At 47.3% G+C, this 21,947-nt stretch overlaps 1 protein-coding gene across 1 annotated transcript; it reads left to right on the top strand.

Annotated features, from left to right (window-relative positions):
* Positions 1 to 1,852: 1,852 nt before the first annotated feature.
* FBXO21 (F-box protein 21) lies at positions 1,853 to 21,791 on the top strand. The gene is made up of 12 exons (XM_030460607.1): positions 1,853 to 2,320; positions 5,073 to 5,208; positions 6,573 to 6,667; positions 8,662 to 8,783; positions 10,495 to 10,641; positions 11,312 to 11,445; positions 11,559 to 11,695; positions 12,468 to 12,644; positions 13,469 to 13,601; positions 15,929 to 16,119; positions 17,127 to 17,284; positions 20,115 to 21,791. The coding sequence occupies exons 1-12, from the start codon at positions 2,070 to 2,072 to the stop codon at positions 20,291 to 20,293; spliced, it is 1,860 nt and encodes a 619-aa protein (XP_030316467.1). The 5' UTR covers positions 1,853 to 2,069; the 3' UTR covers positions 20,294 to 21,791.
* The last annotated feature ends 156 nt before the right edge of the window (positions 21,792 to 21,947 follow it).

Here is a 21,947-nt window from a genome sequence, read left to right as displayed (position 1 = left end):
TATGCCTGTTTGCATTACAGTCCAAATAAAAAAAAAAAAATTAAAAAAAAAAAATCCAGAAGATTTCGTTCTTATTTCTGGGGTTTTTAAAGCTGAAAAGTCACTCCTGGTACCTCTGCCTGGCTGACTACCTGTGATGGCAGAGCACTATAAATAGAAATGGTGGCATCAGTCAGAGTTATCTCTTGATCTGCAAGACACATATACCACAAATACCTTCCTGAGAGGTTGCTTGAGTCACAGCATGACATGTGTCACACCACGGGTGCCAGGGCCACCAGGAATCTGCTCCAGTCCAGGGAGAAGAGTTGCTTGCACACAGCCCAGAGCCTGAGGAACACTGCAGGACCCCAACTCCAGGCAGGATCTGAGCAAAAAAGAGTGGCCATGGGTAGCCAGGAGAATGGGTCAGAACAGGGTTTGTTCCATGGGAAGGGAGAGCTGGAAAGGGGACACTGATCTGCCTCTGTTGAGATGGGTGGGCATGGGTGTGACAAGGGCAGAAAGACCCCAAGGTGGCTGCCAGGGGGGGAGAGAGGGTGAAAGGCAGGAGGGAACCTGGCTGCCCTGGTGCCAGGGATTAACACTGGCCTGGCTATTAAACCAAATAACAGATGCTGTCTATTTATCCCCTTCTCCTCCCAGATAAAAGAAGGAGAGGGAATAAGGGAGAGAGACTTATGGAAACTAAACTACACAGCTTTAATGAAGCAGCAATGATAAAAAGGAAAAATTACTAAACCTATACAAATATACAGGAAAATTGATCCCACGTTCTTCTCCCCTCTCTCCCAATAACTCTCACGTCACCACCGAGGCTGCAGGGCAGCCCTAGGAAAGTCCAGGCTGGAATCCTGGGGTCAGCAGTGCTCGGGAGCTGGAGGCAGGAACACAGAGATTCAGGCTGGGATGGATCAGGAGCACAGGCAGAGGAAGGGATGGAATCCTCCCAGGATGCTGAAGCAAACAGGGAGAGGGGAAGAAGGGGAAGCAGGAAGGGGTTTGACCCTCCTGATCACTCAAATTTATACTGAGTATGAGGTGTATGGGATGGAATCCTCTGTTTGGTCAATTTTGGTGTCTATCTTGTCCCTTTCTCCCCAAAGGAGGGTTGCAAGTGTGACCTTTCCACTCGTTCTCTCCTTCCCGAAGGCAAAATGTTCCTCAGAGCTGAGCAGTGTCCTTGGCTCTGCACACCAGTCTCCAGCTGTAACTATAAACATCAAGTGTTATCAGTCCCAGCAGCAGACACTGCCTGAGAAACTGGCTGTTAATTTCAGCAAGTGCAGCTGCTTACAAGAGGCTGAGCTGAAAGCAAAAGTGCAAGACAGAAAATCACCTTTATCCTGGCTCAAACCAGGACACATCACCTGGCACATGGCAGGAGTTTGACCTCAGAAACTGCTGCAGCTACACCCCGGGCACAGCGGCTGTGTCACCCCAGACGTGGCTGTGGTGGGACCCCGGAGACCACCACGGTGTCACCTCAGAGACCACAACGGTGTTACCCCAGAGACCACCACGGTGTGACCTCAGGCATGGCAGTGACCTCAGAGACCACCGGCACGGTGCTACTGCTGGCACGGTGGCACTTTCAGGTCAGATGCCACCACCGACACTGTGGTGGCAGTTCTACTGCTCCAGCTCTGTCCTCCCAGCCCCTGTTAGCCCCGGGGAGATGGACAGAAGCCACTTGCACCCACCCGGCTCCGTGCAGCCCCGGGCCGCAGGGTCGCTCCGAGTCCCTTCCTGCGGGGCTGGGGGTCCCACCCGTTCTAGGGACCGACGCCTCTCTCGGCGATTGCAACTTTGCAGACGCTCCCTAAGCCGCCGCCGCTGCCCAGGGCCTGGCGAGGCTGCGCGCGGGGCTGTGCGCCCGGCACTTGTCAGACGCTCCCTTAGCGCCCGCAAGAAACGAGCGATGTTTCGCTTCGCGGCACCGCCGGCACTTGGCAGACGCTCCCCGGAGCCGTTCCTTCGCTTTCGCTCCGCGCCGGAAACGGCAGACGCTCCCTAACCCCTCCGGCGCAGGGAGGCGGGGGGGGGGGGGGGTCAGGTAAACAGCCAAGATGGCGGCGGCGGAGACCCCGGGCCCGGAGATCCCCGGAGCAGCGACGGAACCGGGGGGTCCGCGGGGTTCTTCGGAGGCTGAGAGCGAAGGGATGAGCCTGACGGACCTGCCAGGCGAGCTGCTGGAGCTGATCCTCTGCTGCGACGTCCTGGGAGCCGCCGACATCGGGCGGGTGTCGTGCACCTGCCGGCGGCTGCGTGAGGCGTGTCAGCCCCGCGGCAAGGTCTGGCGGGAGCGGTTCCGCCTCAGGTGGGCACCGGGGGCACCTCACGGGGCTGCGCTGCCCGGAGCCGCCTCGGGGAGAGGGGAGGGTTCCGGGGTTCTGCTCAGCGGGCCCCGGGGCCGGGCAGCTCGGGCCGGGCCTCAGCTCCGTCCGCTGGGCCTGGGCTGCTGGCAGGGCGCTTCCCGCCTCTGCCCGGCCCCGCACGGTCCCTGCGGGGGAAGGAACCCTTCTGGGAAGGCTTGTGCGGGCATGGGCGTGCACAGCCGCGATGCGGCCCTTCCTCTGGACCCCTGAGCCCGCGGGTCCCGGCAGAGCGGTCCCGGTGCCGGTGCCGGCAGATCGGTCCCGGTCCCGGTGCCGGCAGAGCGGTCCCGGTGCCGGTGCCGGCAGAGCGGTCCCGGTGCCGGTGCCGGCAGATCGGTCCCGGTCCCGGTGCCGGCAGATCGGTCCCGGTCCCGGTGCCGGCAGAGCGGTCCCGGTCCCGGTGCCGGCAGAGCGGTCCCGGTGCCGGCAGAGCGGTCCCGGTGCCGGTGCCGGCAGGTCGGCCCCTCGCTCGCAGGAGGTCCGGTCCCGCAGCCCCATCCCCATCCCGTCCCCGGGATTCCCTCTGTGTCTCCGGGGGAGCCCGGAGCTCCCGAGGGGCTGCAGGGAGCTTTGCTGGGAGTTGGTGCCAATCTCAGCCCCTTCGGGGGCAGTTGTGGTGCTGGTGGGTTCGGGGAGGCGCAGGGCACCTGCAGCCCGGGTGTCTCGGAACCACTGAAGCTGCTGCTTAGCTGGGAATTCAGAATCTCGGTGTTATTGTTCCTGTTGGTTCTGCCACGGTGGTTTCAGTCACTGCTCCTCAGGGGACTGCCAGCCCATCCAGGATGGGGCAGGCTCATCTGCTACCTGGTTTTGTCTGTGTTTTGGCAGAGGAAAAGCAGCAACATTGCTTTCTCTGGTTGCCAGTTGGCTTCTAAAATTCAGCTTTGCTGAAATGAGGAGATTATTCTCTTTCCACGGGTGAAAAAGGCTCCTGAACAATCAGAGCTTGCTCCATTCACTGAGCTCTGGCTGGGGATGGCTGGCCAGAGCCTTTCACCAATTCAGGAGCTCTGATTTCTGAAGTGAACCTGAAAGTTTAAAAGTGGTTGAGATCCAGCAGCTGAAATTGAATGTGGGAGGTGATTAACTCTCCTCTCTCTTTGAGAATAGAACTTTTGGCAGGAGTTTGCACATTGACCTTGGCATCCTGGCTGGATTCCACCCTCAGTAATTGCACTTCCATCTTCCTAAAATTTTCAGTATAGTCTCAACCCCAGCAATGGGTCTCTCTCATCCTAGAATAAATGGCTGTAGTTGTTATTATGATGTGGCTGCATTTCAGGGGTAGATGGAGGCCTGGGGATCCACCAGGAGAGAGGCTGTTGGATAACAGAAAGTTGTTTGGTTAGTCTGGGACTCGATTTTGGAGCTGTGATTGCAGTGTAGTTTTATTATTAACTGATAGTAAAATGTCTTCCCTGGGTGGACAGACACAACTGTGCCTTTTGGTCAGTTGTGTGTAATCATTACACAGAGGTGGTGATGTAAACATTTGCCTTGCCCTCTGTATGGATATATAAAGTTATATATACATATTTTTATGTCTATTTCTGCATATAAGTAACCTAAAGAGAGCCCAAGTGGTTGAGAGAAGATACTAGGCAGTATTTACTAACAGAGTTGCAAACTGTGAAGTAAACCCCCCTGTAAATCATGAGGCCTTCCTCTCAGCTTTCTTTCCCCAAAATATTTCCATTTGTGTGGATTCTTTTTATATTTCACACACAAGTATGGCAAGTATTAGATGTTATTAGACAATTCACTAGACAAGGTGCTGCTGCTACTGCTGCTGCTGCTGGTAGCCCCCAGAACATTACCAGAAGTTAAGTTTTCAAGCCCTTCTTGGGAAGCTGTGGGAAGTGTTTTAGCTTTTGGACTTTCAGACTGTAAAGCAAGTATAGCTTTCTTTACAAAAAAAAAAAACAAAACCAAAACAAACAAACAAAAAAACCCCAAACAAACAAAAACCCCAAACAAATAACCAGAAAACCCCCACACCAAACAGATGTGGATTTCTGTAAAAGAATAATTATTTCCTGTAGCAAAACTGAACTGCAGAAGCACTTAACTGGCACAGTTTGACTTCAGGATTCTCTGTTTTCCTCCAGCAGATGATGCCACCAGCAAGGGCAACAGAGGGAGCTCTGTTTTGTGCATCCTTTTAATTAGACCCACGAGGTAGCAGGAAGAACACAGGACAATGAATTCACATTCTATTAGATGACATTAGATTAAATGTGAGAAAGCTTCAGAACATCAAACTTTGGGGGGTTTTTTGCATCTCTTTTTTTCTTTTTGCATCTCTTTTTTTTTTTCCTTTTGTTTAGGATTGATTTTTTTTTTCTGCATCTCTTCTGCTAACGTGACACCTGTGTTTATCTTGCTCTGGAGGCAATCTCAGAAGTGTTCAGGATATTCAGATACTGAAACACCCACGTGTGAATCTCTTGAAGGTTTCCTCAGCAGAGCTTATTTTTCAATACCCATTGACAGGCAGATGAGATCAGCTGGGGCTGTGCTTTGGTGCTGGAGTCACCACTGGATTCATTTACACAGTGACATTTCAAGTTGTACCATGGCATTGTCTCAGCTTCTCAAGTCATGTGGCTACAAGAAGCAAAGTTTGGCTGTTGTGGGGGTTCCCTGTGAGGCTGGAATACTGATGGATCTCTTTGCTTTGGTCTTGCTGTGTAGGTGGCCATCTCTGCTGAAATACTACAGCCACACAGACAGTGTTTGCTGGCTTGAGGAGTACAAAGCAAGGCACAATGCAGGTCTGGAGGCCCAGAGGATTGTAGCTTCATTCTCCAAAAGGTTCTTCTCAGAACATGTAAGTCACCTTCTCTACGTGTGTGCAACAGCCTGGCTGCTTCTTTAGTGCTTTTCAGTAGTTCCTTTCCTCTCTCCTCACGTTTTTAATTTTGCAGTCAGAAATTTTTCCTGTTTCCTCACTTGGTGACACTGCTGGATCAGCAGCCAAAAGGAGAGAGACACTTCAGAAGAGGTGCCTGGAGCCCAAAGCATGTTGCATTCAGCTCTTGCTGCTGCAGCTTTCAAACCTCTCTGCTCAGTGCTTCCTGTGCAGAACTCTTGCAACTTTGGAGGACCAATAGTTTGTTGGCACACAGCACAGCCTGTGAGTTTATCTCACTGCACAAGGACGTGTTCTGAGTTGTCAGCAGGCATTTGAAAACAGGACCACAGCACTACTGAGTGAACTGGGAAGGAGATTATTTCATTCCTTTCCCCAGCCAAGCCACCAAGGTGCTTTTGCATCCCATGTGAAAATGTAGTTTCTCAGACTTACTGCATCTGGAGCAACACTTGGTTTATTGTCTGCTTGCTTAGATGGTGGCTGTGGGTTTTGGCTAGCAGTACAATTTGGGTCCACCTGAAATTCTGTGGAACAGGCATAAAGACTGCCTGTAACTTTGGCAGAATTAAAAAGTACACACAGGAGCCACAGGATAACCACTCCTCTGTGCAGATATCTTGTGGTCCAGTAGTGAATTCCCCTGAGATGTAGGAGGTCCCCAGCTGAAATCATCTTAACCTCCTTTTGAGCAAGGGTTGGCACCTAGGTTTTCACCCCTTAAAAAAAAGGGTAGGTGGGGTATTTGGAGTACCTCTTAGCTACTCTTTTCTAAATTGCCCTGCTATGGTTGCAGCAGGTGGATACTGACCATGGAGAAACAGGTGTTGGGGCATTAACCAGGGGCAGAAGCTCCCAAATTCTTTTTGTTTTAATCATGTATGCAAAGGCTACTGAGACACTGTTCAGCAATACCCAAGGGCCTAATAATTAGGACCATCTCCTCTGGGGTTAGAAACTGCAGCTTGGTTCACTGCTTAGAATTGAGGGGGAGAGACTTTCAACCCAGTTCCACTAGATCCCACAGAGATCCTGCCTGCTGAGATACAGCACAAAGGGAATCACTTTTTCCTTACTCTGTTAGCCTGTCTCCTATCCTGAAAACCTTGAAAGCAAAAAGATCTCTTACACTTCAGTCAAAACTTAAAAAAGAACGGAAGTGGAGACAGGGAGTGCTTGAAAACCAACTGGGCATTTTTTAAGATCTTGCATAATTTTTTTAAAAATGGAACAAAATTGGTTTTGAGGCTTTTTATGAAATCATGGGGGTTTTTTGGAAAGTATCTGTTGTGCTCTGCATAATTCATTGTCTGGTCTGACAGGTCCCCTGTGATGGATTCAGTGACATTGAGACTCTGGGATGCCCAAGTCATTTCTTTGAGGATGAGTTGATGTGTATCCTTAACATGGAAGGAAGGTAAGAAAGAGAGGGATGAGAAATGGGAGGGGTTTTCCCCTTTCACTGGTTTAAGGACCATGGTGAACACCTCTGCCCTTTTGTCAGTCTCATAAAATAACATCCCCAGCCTTTCTTAAGCTGGGAATCATTGCTTTGTGTTTAATTGCAGAACAAATTTAATATTCCCAGAAGAAACCACGTAAACAAAGGAGTTCCTCTGGCTTTGTGCTGCTGTTTGTTGCTTGTTTCTGTGCCTGTTCATGACTTTTCTCATTACTTGTTCCATGTCCTCTCATCTCTCATGGCTGTGGCTTAAGGAGTCCCCATCCTGATGTTGATTTATTTTTTGTTTCATTTAAGCTGGGATCAGTTTGCTGATCTGCTTTGCAGGACAAGTCCCCAGCACTGGAGGGAAGCAGGCATCTTCACTGATCACTGCCATCCCTGCATGATGACACTACAGCTTTTTCTTTTTTTTCCTCCTTTGGTTTTCTTAGGTTGTCATAGGTTGGTACAAGTTTTGTCCCCAAATAAGCAACTAAGTTTAATTTAGCCACTGCAAAATGTGCAGCTCTGTACTTTTTTTCAGAGAGGGGAAATGCCAAGGAGATAAATCAAACTTCTGGTTTGCAGCTGCCTGGGTTGGGTGTTCTCATCTCACTGGGTGAGGTGAACAGGTCCCTGCTTTATTTGGAGGCTTTTCTGCTGGTAGCCTCTAAACCCTGCTGGCTCTGCTGTGATAAGAAGCAGCAATAGATTGCTCTTAATGGAGCCTAATAGCCCTGATTAGAGGGGCTGTTAGTAGAGCTTGAAAAAAAAACAGAACTGGAATGGCAATCATCTCATTTCTGCTTCTTCCCATCCAGTTTATTACCTTCTCTATTTGAACTGGGACTAAACATCTCTCATTTGACAACTGGTTAAAAAGCTTTTGAGCCTTTGCACTGGCCAAATGCTTCCCCATAAAGCAGAATTGATGCTAATTACACCTTGATTAAGCCATAGGCATTGCCATTCAGGAGCATTAGGCTAAATCATTTCTCTGGAAGATATCCCAATAAAGCAGTTGTGCCTATTGAGCATCCCAGGGAGGATAAAGTGTTATGAGGTTTGATTGTTCTGTCCAGCAGGATGGAGAAGGCTGATGTGACCTCCAGTCTAGAGGAGAGGAAATGAGAGCAGGGAAAGAGTTTGTTGGGTTTTTTTTCTGAAGGAGGAAACTGGATTTGTTCTAAACACATGGCAAGGGCAGAGCTGGGAATTGGGGGGATTTTCCCATTGGGTTTTTTTGGGGGGGTATAGGGCCATTCCTAACTGTTTGGTGTAAAAGTGCTGAGTGAGGCACTGGGTAACCCATTGCTGAAGGCAAAGCTTGCTTAGATTCATGACATTTGATGCTTCTGACTTGGTCTGTTGTATTTCAGGTGACCCCTTCAAACCTTATCTGGGTAGTGATCAGCTCTCCAGTGCTGCTTCTTGGGCACTCTGCCCTCTCTTGTTAATTGAGAAAGAGTTTTTCCTTTTGTGTGTGTGTGTGTTCTGTTGTTTCTACATCCATATCCCTCATCAGTTTATTTCTAATGGTGAGAGGATGCTTTAACATTGATTCCAGAGGGATCCAGTCCCTCTGGGGATCTGAGAGGGATCAGAGGGTGATGTTTTATGATTAAAATAGAGGATTTTAATCAGATGTTCTGGAGCTACTTTAATTACCATCTGTGTTGTTTCCCACAATACTATGTGTTCTCAAAATTATTTACTGATGACAGGATAAAAATCAGAAATGCCACAAGAATGTTTTGCAAGTTGTGGGTTTTTTGTTGGTGACTTTTCCTTTTCACATTTATCTTCCTGGCTGACTCCTCGGTGCCAAGGGTTTTGTCAGACTTGTTTAGAAAAGCAAGGGTTTAAAATTGTAAGACCTGTATTCACTGGAAAAGTTAAATCAAACGTTCTACCCTTTAAAGTTCTTGTTGAGTGCACTATACTACTTTTTGTATTTAACTGTGCAGGAAAGGTCTCACCTGGAAGTACTATGCAAAGAAAATTTTATACTTCCTGAGGCAACAGAACATACTAAAGAATCTGAAGGAGTATCTTCAGCGCCCCACTGATCAGCAGTCATTTTTGGAGGGTAAGTCTTGGCAAAAATCCCACGTGGAGCACCTGATGACAGCTTTCCCTCACGGTTTTACTGGGAGAAAGCCTTCCTTGCTTCTGCTTCAAGCAGCCCTTGGACTGTAGCTCAGAATTCAGGTGGTATTTTTGAACAGCCCGCAGGAGTTGTGCAGGGTTGCGTCAGAATGTCAGGATTATGTTGGCTGCTCTCAGTGCTGTGTGCTGAAGAATCACCCATGAGAAAATGAGCTGGAAAGCAGCAGAGAAAGAGCTCAAACACTTGCATTTGAGTCTTGAACAGTGCTTGAGGAAAACAGCAGTAGCTCAGCATCCTGAATCACTGATGTTGCAGAAACATTTTCTCTGTGGCCCACGGGGCCTCTCAAGTGATGTGATTTCCAGTCAGCTCCCTGCTATCTCCTTTCTCAAGAGGTTCTCAGATAAGGACAAGGAGCAAGCTGCAGGCAGGGGGGGGATTGGTGCAGCTCATAGCCTGTGCACTGTGACTCTCACTGGAGCAGCTGGACTGCTGAAGCTGGGAGTGGATGGATGTCCAGTCACGTGCACCTGCTGTGAAGAAAGAAAAGGCTTTTCTTCAATTTCTGTCCCCAGTCTGGTGAATTATTCTCTTCTTTGAGCTTCCTGTGGAGAAGAGGAACATGCCAATGTCTTTACAAGAGTCCCTTCCTCATGAAACAGCCCTCAAAAATGTCAAAGGAAAGAGGCTTTATCACCAAAGCTGGTTCATGTTAGTGGCAACAGCAGAACAAACTGTGTTAGGGCAAGGAGAGAAAGCCCAAAGTGGCTTTTTCTGGAAATAATTGAGGCAGTTGATTGTGTGACTTAAATCATGTGGTCCAAAACCACATGCATTGCTCTGCTGTGGAGTTACTGCAGCACCAACAGGGAGTGTTTTGTTAAACTTCACCTGATCAGCCTGGAGAGCACTGTGGGGGGTGGAAATGAAGACACCCCCAATGTTTTGGGGTCCTCTTCAAACCCTTGAACACACCCTGGTCATGGACCTGCTCACCAAGCAGTGTGGGAAGCTGGAAGAGGTATGATCCATGCAAAAGCCTTGCAGGTGAATACAGTTGATTCCAGAGGTTGAACAGTACAAAAGCTTTGGAAGTAACAGGGATGGAAAGGAGAAAATTCTGAGAAAGGGCAATTTTTTTCCTGCAGAAGTTTGACAGTAGAGGCTTTGGCAGAATGAAAATGAATAAATTTTTGTTGCACTGGGGTTTTGTCATAAAGATGGAGAGCAGGCTTGGAAGAGAAAGATGAATGTAGCCTAAGAGGGAATGATGAGCAGGACTGAGAGTTGTGAAGGACATGGCAGGAAGAAATCAGAACTGAAGCAAAAGTTGAGATTGTTTCAGGCTCTGAATCAGAAACAAGTTGGGAGGATGCCAGGAGATGCAGAGTGCTTGGAGAGCTGGCTGTTTAGACCTGGTTTAGCAGCATACCTGCTGGATGTACCAATTTATTGCTTTCCCTTTCAAGGTGGTAGAGAGGGGAATACTGAATTTAGTTGGCATTTATCACATCACCTTATTCTCTGCGTTGTTTCATCCAATATCTGACTGCAGATTTAAAAATAAAACCTCATGTGTTCTGCTGCAATTGCTTGCTGCATGCCTGGAACTTAAGAGTCTGTAAAACTAAGCCAAGCAAAAAACCTGAAGTCCTGTTTCTTACATAATGTGTTGGGTTTTTTTTTTAAGGTGCTGTTTTAATTGACCAATACTGTAACCCACTGTCAGACATCTGCTTAAAAAGTGTCCAGGCACAGGTGGATGATATCACTGATAAAGTTCGTAAAGTCCTGAGGACCAAAAATCCAAGGCACCCCAGCGTGGCTTCCAAGGCAGGTACTGTACAGAAATGTAGGCAGAGCATTTCTGCAAGTCTAGGTACAGGCAGACAAGGTGAAACAGCTCTTGAATTATTGCAGCTTAAAGAGCTGTTGTTCTTTATCCCCTGGCAAGAATATTCTTATATTTGTGTAAACCTTCACTGAGGAGACAGCCTTTTTTTTAGCCACAGGGGAAGAAAAAAAAAAAGCTTGGTTGTCTGTCCATCTGATGCTGTCTAAGGAAAAAGGATTGGGAGGGGAATTTTCTTCCTATTTGTCCCTGAAGTCTTAAGTGGTCTTTATATATCTGTAGCAAAGCTGTGAGACAGGGGATCAGCCTCTCTTCCTCTGGAAGTCTCAAAGTCAGCAGCAATAGACAAGGTATGTGCTTTGACATCTCCACAGGTCAGGCAGCATCTTGCTCCTCAGATATTTTTCCAGCACTGCCTCAACATTTGCTGTCTTCCAAAGAGAGAATGAGTGATCTGCCTGTACCTGTGTATCTGGAGCAGCCAAGTTGGATTTCTCCAGCAGAGAAAGCACATTTCCCATGCCTGGTCCACTCTTGAGTGTCTGAATTGAGATGAATCTTTTTGTTCTCAGTCCATATGAAGAATTTTGGTTCTTGCAAAAGGGTTATGTACACTTGTTTTCTCAGTCTTTATTTCACTGCATGTGTTTTTTAGGAGAGGTCCTGATTCCAGAAGTGGAGCTTCAGAGGCAGGTACTTGATGCTATGAATTGTGTCCTGTATGAGCAGTTAAAATATAAAGGAAACGAGCTGGATTACTATAACTCCCTGAATTCCTACATTCACCAGGTACATGTATGTTAGGGGAAAAAAAACATGAAAAAATGAAAAAAAAACCAAACCTTGGGGTTTTGTTTTTTTCTTAATACTTCACATGGTTTTGTCACATTGTTATCCCCCAGGTTTTGATCCGCAGGACAGGAATTCCCATCAGTTTGTCTGTGCTGTATTTAACAATTGCCAGGCAGCTGGGAGTCAAACTGGAACCAGTCAACTTCCCAAGCCACTTCCTGCTGCGATGGTGCCAAGGAAAAGAGGGGTAAGTGATCTGCTGAATTCTGAAGTTGCATCCATGATGGTAAAAGCCAGAAAGCTTGTACAGCTCCAGCCTTTTTCCAGAATGTGGTGTTATTTTCCACCTGTAATTATATGGGGGAAAAGATCAGACCTCTAAAGAAATTTTCCCAGAGCTCTGCTGCTGCTGAGTGATAACAGATTTCCTGAGTAGAAAATAATAGTAACTGTGAGGTGATGTTTCTCCTTTGGTGCTGATTTCACATCCCTTTTCCTACAGAACTGTTGCTGGAGACCATTGCTTCTGTTCTGTGCACTCATTTAATTCTCTTGAGTCAGTGCAGGATGCATCTTTGACCCAGACCATGGTCAATTTACAGAAATCTGGATTTTGTGAGTGACATCAGCAGTCCAGTTCAGATGAGGGTTCTGTCTGTACATTCCCCTTTTGGCACATCTGAAGATGCTGTTTGTGTGGGCTGTGTTACACTTTCCAGTGCAGTGTCATAATGTAGTCTAGGAATAGATGCAGCAAACCTAAAATATCAGAAGAAAAAAAACTGATATAATGGAGTGAAAAGCCCTGTAGTTTCTCTGTCTTCTCCTATATGTGTTTATCTGAACAAGAAGCTCAGAGCAGAGGCAGAAGGTACCAGGTGATCTCTCTTTAGGAGGGAGCTGAGGTCTGAATGAGTCTTGTTTTACAAACCAGCTTCAAAGTGCTGAGGGAAAACATAGGAAATGCTGTTTTACCATGAGACACATCATGACAATTTAATTTCCTTGTTGTTTTTTAGGAGCACAGATATTTTTGACTACACCTACATCGATGCCTTTGGGAAGGGGAAGCAGCTGACAGTGAAGGAGTGTGAGTACCTGATTGGGCACCATGTGACAGAGGAGTTCTATGGAGTGGTGACTTCAAAAGAGGTCTTGCAACGGATGGTGGGAAACCTTTTGAACCTTGGCAAGAGGTGAGTTGAGAATCCTCTGCCCTGCAAGGGCCCAGGGTATGAAAATCTGCATATCTGAAACTGCTGCTTCCCAGTGTGGGAGTCAGTGCTTTAAAGAGGTGGCAGTCACCCCAGAGGATCTTGAAAACTCCATGTGTCACACTGTATTGTCTGGTTGCTTTTAGTCACCTGCAGCAGTCTTGTGTGGAAACAGGAATATTTAGCAGTTCCCCTGAGGAAAACAGATCATTTTTTTGTTTTATTCCTTGTGGAAAGCTGACAGGGGCTGTGCAGTCTTCCCTGAGAAGCAGAAACCTGCCTTATGGTCTGATAACCCCATACTCAAAGAGCAGTTTCAAAGGTTTGTAGAAAATCTGGTTTGATTTGCAGATGTCCCTGACAGTCACTTTCCCAAGTGACCATTGAGAAGAATCACAGAGTGAAAAGATTGCATCAGGTGTAATTAAGCTGGAGGAAAAAAAGCAGATTTCAAAAGGAGTCACAGAATCATAGAACAGTTTGGGTCAGAAAGGACCTTAAAGATCATTTATTTCCAACCTCCTTGCCTGGGGAATCTCCAAGAAAATGGCGTGGGGAGTTGGAATTCTCTATGTAGGGTTGTTTGGAATGCCAGTAGAGAAGGAGGACAGAGCCCAGGGATGAGCTGTGTAGCATTTCCTGCAGAGGATGTGGTGAGTGACAGCCTGTCCCAGAGTCACCCTCACTGGATGAGCATGCCTGTACCTCTAGCAGCATTTTTTGTGATTATCCCCAGACATCAGCACACTGGAAAACAGGGCTTGCAGAGCTAGCTTTACAACTGAGTTTCTTTTTTTTTATGGCAGAGAAAGCACTGATCAGTCCTACCAGCTCTTGAGAGACTCCTTGGATCTATACCTGGCCATGTATCCAGACAATGTGCAGCATCTCATGCTCCAGGCTAGGTTATACTTCCACCTGGGAATCTGGCCAGAAAAGGTACCTCACCACTCTGTCATATGTTTTCTGACAGTCTAAATGCTATTAACACCAAGCTATTGATTTTTGGACTACGTCAGCTTGCATTACAGTCTGCCACAAGTTGCTTCTGTAATAAACGCTATGGATCGAGTTATCACATTTCAGAGAATCAATTTCTACTATGTGAAGCAGAGAAAAAAGGATGGTTCTTGCCTGGCTGCCCTAGAGGGGGGGACTTGTGAGCAGCCTTGAGTCTGAGTCATAATTTATGATGTACTGCCCAAGTCTGACAGTTTATCTTGCAGCCAAGATTGTGGACTTGAATTACAAGAGCATTCTTTTTGGTTTATGGCTAGATAGTGGTAGTGGTGCTAAAAGCAGTTGCAGGACTCAAGTAAAAGGAAAAATCAACTTAGAAAACTTTGAGGAAATTTTTTTTTTTTTAAACATGATCAAAACTACTCTCTGAAACCTTTGCTAATCAGTGTGGAAAAGCAACTTAAAAAAGAACCATGAGGACGGGGTGTTGGCTTTGCCTGTAGCTGAGAAGCTTGAATCCATCCATCTTGTGAATGTGGGAAGGAAGATGCAGAGACCTACAACTTGTCTGGGTTGTCATCCAGTGTCCTTCACTGAATATGAGGAAGGTGCAGGATAGCTAAAAAAAATAATAATAGTTCCTTCCTTTAGGGAAGGAAGAATATTTTCAGAGAGGTGTTCCCTAGTCAGAATTTCATGTACTACTTCAGTGAAGCTCACAGGCTTGAGCAGTGCCTGGGCACTTCCAAACATGAGGTTTGGGTGAAGGGGCAGCAGCATTGGCTGGACAGGAGAGCAAGAAACAAACAAACCAACTGAAACATAAGGGCTGCTGGAGAAGCTGCCCTCCTTTTGAAGACCAAAGTGTGCTAAGTTTGCTGCTCCTTTCCCACAGCAGCCATGGAAAAAACAGCACTAACTAAGAAATTGTGTATGAGGGGGACTCACTGAGCTGAAATGCCAGCTACTTAAATAGGGGACAGCTAAGTGGAACACTGAAAGATCTTCTTTCCCCTTTCTGGCACTCAGCAATGTGCTTGAAAAGCACCTGGGCTTTCCATAATTGCATTTGCTGCTCCTCATAACAAATAATACAATCCCACAGCTGTGTCTTACATGGAGTTTCTCTGCACCATGTTATGTGCAGAGAGCTGCAATGAAAATGTGCAAATGTGGAGTTTTCAGTATTGCCTCCAGTTGTTCCAGGCTATCAGGTAGGGTTGCAGTGAGCCACAGAGACTCTGTGTCTGACAGAGTGAATTTTCCAGGATTTTCACATCCTTAAGATGCCAGCCAGGAAATTAAAATGGCCAAGAAGCCTGAACTGTGTTTCTTCTTCTCATACCTTGTTACTCAACTGTTTGCTTTTTTCTTGAATTTATTGTCTTGACCTCTTGGCTGATGTTCAGGCTCAATAGCCTGAGATTTCTGTTTGTCTTCTGCTGCTGCTCTGACCTTAGGGTTGACCAAAACTTCCACCATGAGATTGAGACAGCCCTTTTTGCCAGGTGTTAAAACTTGTCACGTTGCCTCAGCTCTTGAGGTATTTGATGCTGGGACAGGTGTATCTGTCTTTTCCCAGCATGTTGAGACAACAGCTTTGATAAGAAGAGATGGAAAAAAAAAAATAGGTTAAAACATGCATTGCCTGGCTCCAGACTTGGCAGCAGATGCTGTGATAGTGTGCCAGAGGGTGTTCTGGTATTCTGGATCTACAGGGTTTGCTGCTTTGAGAGGGCTTTTTAAGTTAGTGTTTACTCATCCTGAGACAAGAAGGATCTCTGTTGTTGACCATTTCATGATACCCCATCACAGAGGTTATTGACATTTCCTTCTGAGCTGCCCTATGGCTCCCACATGGATGCTGAGGAGCTCTTTCAAACTAAACTGTTTGTTCTCAAGTTCAGCAGAAGTGAGGAATCAGCTCAGAGCAGCAATGTGGGAGAGCAACAGCAGCGCTCTGACCATTTCAGGAACCTCAGAACAGTCTCCTCAGTTCTCAGAGGTTACAAAATGTGAGGGTATGAGTTGGCTTTGAGGAGTTCCTGTGCTCATCAGTGCCCTTCCTTGGAACTGGGGAGCTTTACAAATCCAGAAAGAGGGGGCTGTGATTTCCACAGGCTGAGCAAGCATGAAGAGCTCCTGAGGATGTGTGGGAAGAGCAAAGGTTTTCAGCCCTGGGAGGAAAACTGGGGTGGCAGACAGCCAGGTCTGGGTACTGACTCCAGCAGCGTGTCTGTTTGTAAGGGTGGGACTGCTGTAGAGATTTGTTCTGAATCTTGTCTTTTTGGTTTGGTTTGCTGAAGGTTCTGGACATCTTGCAGCACATTCATACCTTGGATCCATCCCAGCACAGGGCTGTGGGGTACTTACTTCAGCACACCCTGGACCACATCGAGCGCCGGAAAGAGGAGGTGGGACCCGAGGTGAAGCATCGTTCAGATGAGAAGCACAAAGAAGTCTGCTATTCCATTGGGTTGATTATGAAACACAAGAGGTGAGCCCTTCAAAGCCTTCCCCTCATTAGCAGGCTGTACCCTAATGAGTGCAGAAGTGTTTGTTCTGACAGTAATGAGACGTGGTTTTATCTGCCACGGAGGTAGCTGGAACGGAAAATGCCAGACACGTGTATCTGTGCCACGTACCTTGTAAGGAAAAAAAAAAAAAGAAAAATGGGAGCAGCTCTGCCTGTCCTTTATGAGAGCAAGTGTACTCACTGCTGTGTGCCTGCAGAGAGGAGCTGGTGTGGTGACTTGTCTGAGTCATCATATATCACACAGGTAAAATATCCACAGCCCAGAGCTCTGAGAAACATCCAGGAATCAGTTAATGAGGGACTGTGGAGCAGAATCGACTTCAAAAGAGGTTGTGAGGTTTCTGAGACAGCTGAGGGAGCTTTCCCTGCAGTATTATTACCCTGCACTGCGCAGAGGCTTTGTGTTCCTGCCTCTGCTGCTCTGCCAGCATGACATGCCAGCACTGCCTTGCTTCAGCCACTCCTCCCACTCAGCAAGACATCTGGAGCATATTTTAAAGGCATCAGCAGTGACAGTTGTGATACCTCACGATTAATCACACAAATATTCTGAAAATACAAGGGCTTTGTTCCTGGGAGTTCAGTTTTGGGGTTACCCTGTGATGGGCACAGCAGGAATTGCACAACACAGTAGGATGGTTGATCCCCTCCCTGGTTTTTGTTTCCTGGTCTCCCACTTGCTGACTTTCAGTCTCTTTCCTTGTCTCTTTTGCTCACATTTGGTTTTCCTTTGCTCTCAGCTGTTTGTTCCTGTTTATCCAGCCCCTCCTAGTCATTTCCCCACATCTCAAAATACATGGATACACACAATCTCTTTGAATTGATTTTTTTTTTCCTCTCATTCCTCTCCGCCTTGTGCCAGCCCACAGGAGGTTCCTATCCTGTTTGTGCTATATTAGTCTTGAGGAAAAAAAAAAAAGCTATCTCTGGAGTTTTCACAGTCTCTGATGTGCACTTTTTTTCACTAGGTATGGCTATAACTGTGTGATTTATGGCTGGGATCCTGCCTGCATGATGGGGCACGAGTGGATCCGGAATATGAACGTCCACAGCCTCCCCCATGGCCCCCACCAGCCCTTCTACAACGTCCTCGTGGAGGATGGCTCCTGCAGATATGCTGCCCAAGGTGAGTCTCCTGTGTTTGCTCCCTGGTTAGGGCTCATGAGGAGCAAGGCGTGCTCAAGTGTTTGACCTTTTGAAGTATGAAACATAAACTGTTGGTTCAGGTAGAGGTAGGAAGGAAAATGACCTTGACTCGTGCCTGCTTTGTTTGCTGCCCACGAAATCAGTGCAGCTAGGAATGAACATTAAGGACCACTCTGGTGTCATCTCCTCTTGCCCAAGAGATGTGTTCTGGATGTGATTGATTTTATGGTGTAATCAATGGTCACTGCTTTGTGAAAGAAGTCATTCAACTTGTGCTGAAGTCTGAAGTTCTGTCAGCAGCTTCTGCTTCTTGAAATGACAGCTGTGCTTTGGGCAGGAACTCAGAACAGGATCCTTGCTTGTCATGGCCTGTTTCTGAGCAGCTGTCATCAAGATGCTGAAGGTGCCAGAGAATACAGGTAGAGTGGCTTTTTGTGCCACCTCTAGTAAGAATGAGACAAAAAAGAACATCTCTTTGCAAGCACAAAGAGGTGTCAGGAATCTGTCACCCATTCCATATGCAATGTATCACAAGAAAGAAAGTTCTTGTCTGATGGCCAGAATATGAGGTGAGGATGCAGGATGAAGTGTCACTTTGAGGTTCAGAGGGAAAGGGAAATACATCTGTAGCTCTGTACCTTGTAAACAGAGTGTTTCTTTGCCTCATGTTTGCTCTTCTCCCTGTGACATGGGGACATCCCACCCAGCTGGCAGGGCAGCTGCATGGCCTGATTGTGTTCTGCTGTGGGAAGATTTGGGACCTGCTGGAGGGGAAATGCTGAACAAAAGGCAGTTCATCTCCTGGGTTCTGTGGAATACGTTCTGGTCCCATAGGTGTGGGCCAGAGGTGGTTTGACAGGAGGGGACACTCCTGCCTTTGTAGATTTCAGGTGAGGGTGTTTTTCACTGTCCCAAGAGTCACTTTATATCCAGTAGTCTGAAAAGGTGAAGTGGGGACTGGGAATACCTGCAGCTCAGCCTTATGGCTCATACTAGGCAGTTCTTGACCTCCCAGAGAGCCTTAAAAAACCCCAAAATGTCTTGAGTGCAGTGGGTTAATATTAAAACACACATCTCTGTGGAAACTAATCAGATAATTGTCCACAGTGCTTCTGGGGCTGAGTCATCTCTTATCTCTTTTGTCTAATTGTTTATAAACAAGCCTGATGTTGGCTGTTCCAGAGCACAGTGTATTTTAGGCAAGCTGTAGCTTGATGCTCTCATCTCTGTGGCACCTGAATGTTTTCATATTGCTGAGGAAAACTGAATGGTTTGTCCTTGCTTGCTGAAATCTTTGTGTCTGTGGAGTATCCTCTCTCAAATACATCCTCAGATCATGTGGGAAAGGACTGTTTAATAACTTACTGATTTGATTTTGGGGAGAAGATGCAGGTTTTTACTGAAAGAATCTTAAGTGAATCTGCATGCAGAGTTTTATCTAACCAGCACAGAAATAACAGCAATCTCATTATAGGTAATTGCACCACCCTTTGAGTCCTCTCTGCAGAACTGTATGTTGAGCTGTAGCTAAATCCAAAGCACCTGTTTCACACAGGGAGTTTGCTGGCTGCCTGTCCACTCCTGTCTGTTCTGTTTGCTTGCTGGCAGCACAGATCAGACACCTGGGGCTGAGAACTGCAAGTCATCAGCTTCCTCAGGCTCCCCCCTAGTGCTGCACTGCTCCTCTCAGGCTCTTCCCCCCTCCCAGCTCCTCTTCCCTGCGCTTTTCCCTTCCTGCACAGCTCACTGCAGAGCAGATTGGAGCCTCAGGTCCTTTCTGCAGTGGTGCAGTGCACGAGGAAGGTTCTTTGCAGACCTGCAGGACTGCACCAACGCACCGAGGTGCAGAAAGCTCTCGTGCTTTTGGCTGCTCACACTGCCACCCAGCAGCTTCCAAGAGCCTGTGTGGATTAATACCTCTTCTCTGTGCTCTCTGGAGGGAGCTGATTATTTTCAGAGGCAGAGGAATTATTCCTGAGTGATGTTCCCTGCCTCCCATCTTTCCCTTCCCCCCTCCCTGTTAGGCTTTGGGACTTAAGGCAGCTTTTCTTCCTACCTGGCTGGCTGGCACTCTGCTGGAAAAAAAATGACCTCACCTGGGGACTGCTGCATGCACATGTGAGTTCCTGCAGGGCTGTCCCAGGCACAGTGCTTTGTGCAAACACTGCAGGAGCAGAGGGACCCTCAGCTGGGCTTACCTTTGCATTGTAATGCCAGTGGTCCTCTCTTGTTGAAGTGTTGTGTTTCATGGTGTTGTTTTAGTACAAAGGAGGAAGTGAGGTGCCCCAAGAAAGAATCAGCACCTTCTTCTTAAGGGCTTCCTCTCAACTTGGGGAAGGTTGAATTTAGAGAAGGTAATTTTGCTGTGTGAGACAGGCTTGAGAACACCAGCCTGGTGGCTTGAAACCACAGCTGGTGACCTAGAGCAAGAAAGCACTTGTCTCCTCTACCAGGACAGCCCATTGCAGCCTGCTCACCTCTGAGCACGGGAGAGGAATGGCTCCTGGAAACTCCTCTCCCATGAGAGCTGGGGGATCCGAGCTCTGTGCCACTCCTGCAGCACCAGCAGTGTGGTCTCAGGCATCAGACAGTTCTCACCCCACTGGGAAATGGGGTCAGCATCAAGTCAGGGTCTGTGAGCAGTCATGCAAGCTTACTCTGTGCACCTTTTCCTGGAGTCTTATTTTATTTTAAAGCAGCAGGAGGTAATGTTTCCAGAGACTAGAAACCAGACCAGAGAGGTGCAGGATTCCTTGCCTTGTTGCAGACCATTTCATGTGGTGATAACTGATTCTTTCCTTTCCTAACAGAGAACCTGGAATATAACTCTGAGCCTCGGGAGATCCCTCACCCCGACATTGGCCGCTATTTTTCTGAGTTCAGTGGCACTCACTACCTGGCAAATACTGAGCTAGAAATTCGGTATCCAGAGGATTTGGAGCTGACACGTGCCACAGTTCAGAAGATCTACAGCTCAGGCAAGGAGTGAGTGCAGAAAAACCATCATAAGGACAGAAGCAGCTGGAGTGTAGCTTTACCCTCTTTGCAAAACTTGCATGGAAGGCAAGTTTGGTGACAATCCTTTGGCTTCATGCATTGAAAACTGCACTGAACTTTGTAACTGGTGCTATAGCATCTGCCCTTTGCCTGCCTGCCCATTCTGGCCCAAAGGCACAGGGACACACTGGTAGTTGAGGCCAAATGTAAGGATCTTGAAGGGATGGCCATGCTGGGACATGTGTTGTCCTTGGGAAGGATTTGCACGGTCTGTGATTGTCTTGCCTAGAAGGTTAAAGCAGCAAGATCCCTGGTGTGGAATATGGAAGAACCCCCCCCCTTTCCAGAGAAGGAAGCTGCTTGCCCTTGCAGTGTTGTGGGGTTTTTGTTTGACTGTATTTTGGTTTGTTTTTTGGTTTTGTTTTTTAATGTACCTCTCCTGCAGGTGATAGTTTTTAAAAGTCTCCTACTTTTCACTGTTGTCTTCTCCAGTTTGAATTTTTGGTCAGGTTTTTCTTGACCTCCTGTAGTCTGATTGTTCACAGAGCTGCTGTTGAAATTCCAATATCCTGGGAAGAGCCCCAGCAACAAAGCCAGGAGCAGCCAGCTTTGGGTGGCAAGCGCTGAGGTCCAGTTGGCCACCTCACTGATGATACCAGCTCTCCTCATGCAGAAGATGAGCTTCTACTCCTTTCTCATGCCTGCTAAACACACCCAGCCCATGTTCTTAGCTTGTTTTTTCAGTCTGTTTATCATCCCTGTCCAAGGCAGGATCTGTGGCACAGCTGTGAGTGCTCCAGGATGATTCTGAACCTCGTGTCACTGTTTCATGGAAACCTTTAGGTCACTGCCAAAATGACTTCTGGTGTACAGGGAGCTTCCACTCACTGCCATCTCCATTCCATAGGTATTTATGCAATACAGTGGGATTGTGACTGGAAACACAGCCCTGGAATCAGCCAAACCACTTGTGGAAGGCAGGTGCTCGTTCTTGCAGCTTGAGGCCTTCTTCCTTTTTGCCAAAAGTGAACAGATTTTGGGGGGAACACACACCCCACTGCCCAGAAGGGAAGAGCTTTAGCAGCTCAAGGCACAGGATTTTCACCTAAAGGCCCAGACACAACCACTACAGAAAAAAAAAGATTTTCCTCTGGGCTGAAGTATTATGAGATGCAGAGTGCTACAGTGTTTGTGCACACACAGAGCCTGTGTATCTTTGTGGTTTCTGAAGCAACATCTGTAGTCCAGCAGCAGCTCCTGTCTCCTGTCACTGTCCAGTTACAATGCAGTAGTTACACCAGAAGTGAGAATTAGGCACTGTAGAGTTAGGTGGATGCTCTTAGTCTATTATAGCACTTCAGGTATTGCCACGTGAAATCACATAGCCCTCCTCTTAAAAATAAAAAAAATAATGCTTGACCTGCATGCCATCCTATTGAACTGTTGAGCACTGGTTAAATATGAGAAATAAATGCTGAAAGCCCAGCACTTTTGCCAGCAGAGTGGTGGTGGTCTGCAGGAATCTTGGTGCTTGAGGAAGAATAACCCCAGGACTGGTGAAGGTGCTGTACCCCAAGTAGAATGATGCCTTTAAAGAAGCCTGCACTGAAATGGACATAGAGGGAGGGAAGGGACTGAAGAACTTC

This window comes from Calypte anna, chromosome 15 (assembly GCF_003957555.1).
Source record: "Calypte anna isolate BGI_N300 chromosome 15, bCalAnn1_v1.p, whole genome shotgun sequence".
NCBI classification, from domain to species: Eukaryota; Metazoa; Chordata; class Aves; order Apodiformes; family Trochilidae; genus Calypte; species Calypte anna.
This window is presented reverse-complemented; position numbering and strand designations above follow the sequence as displayed.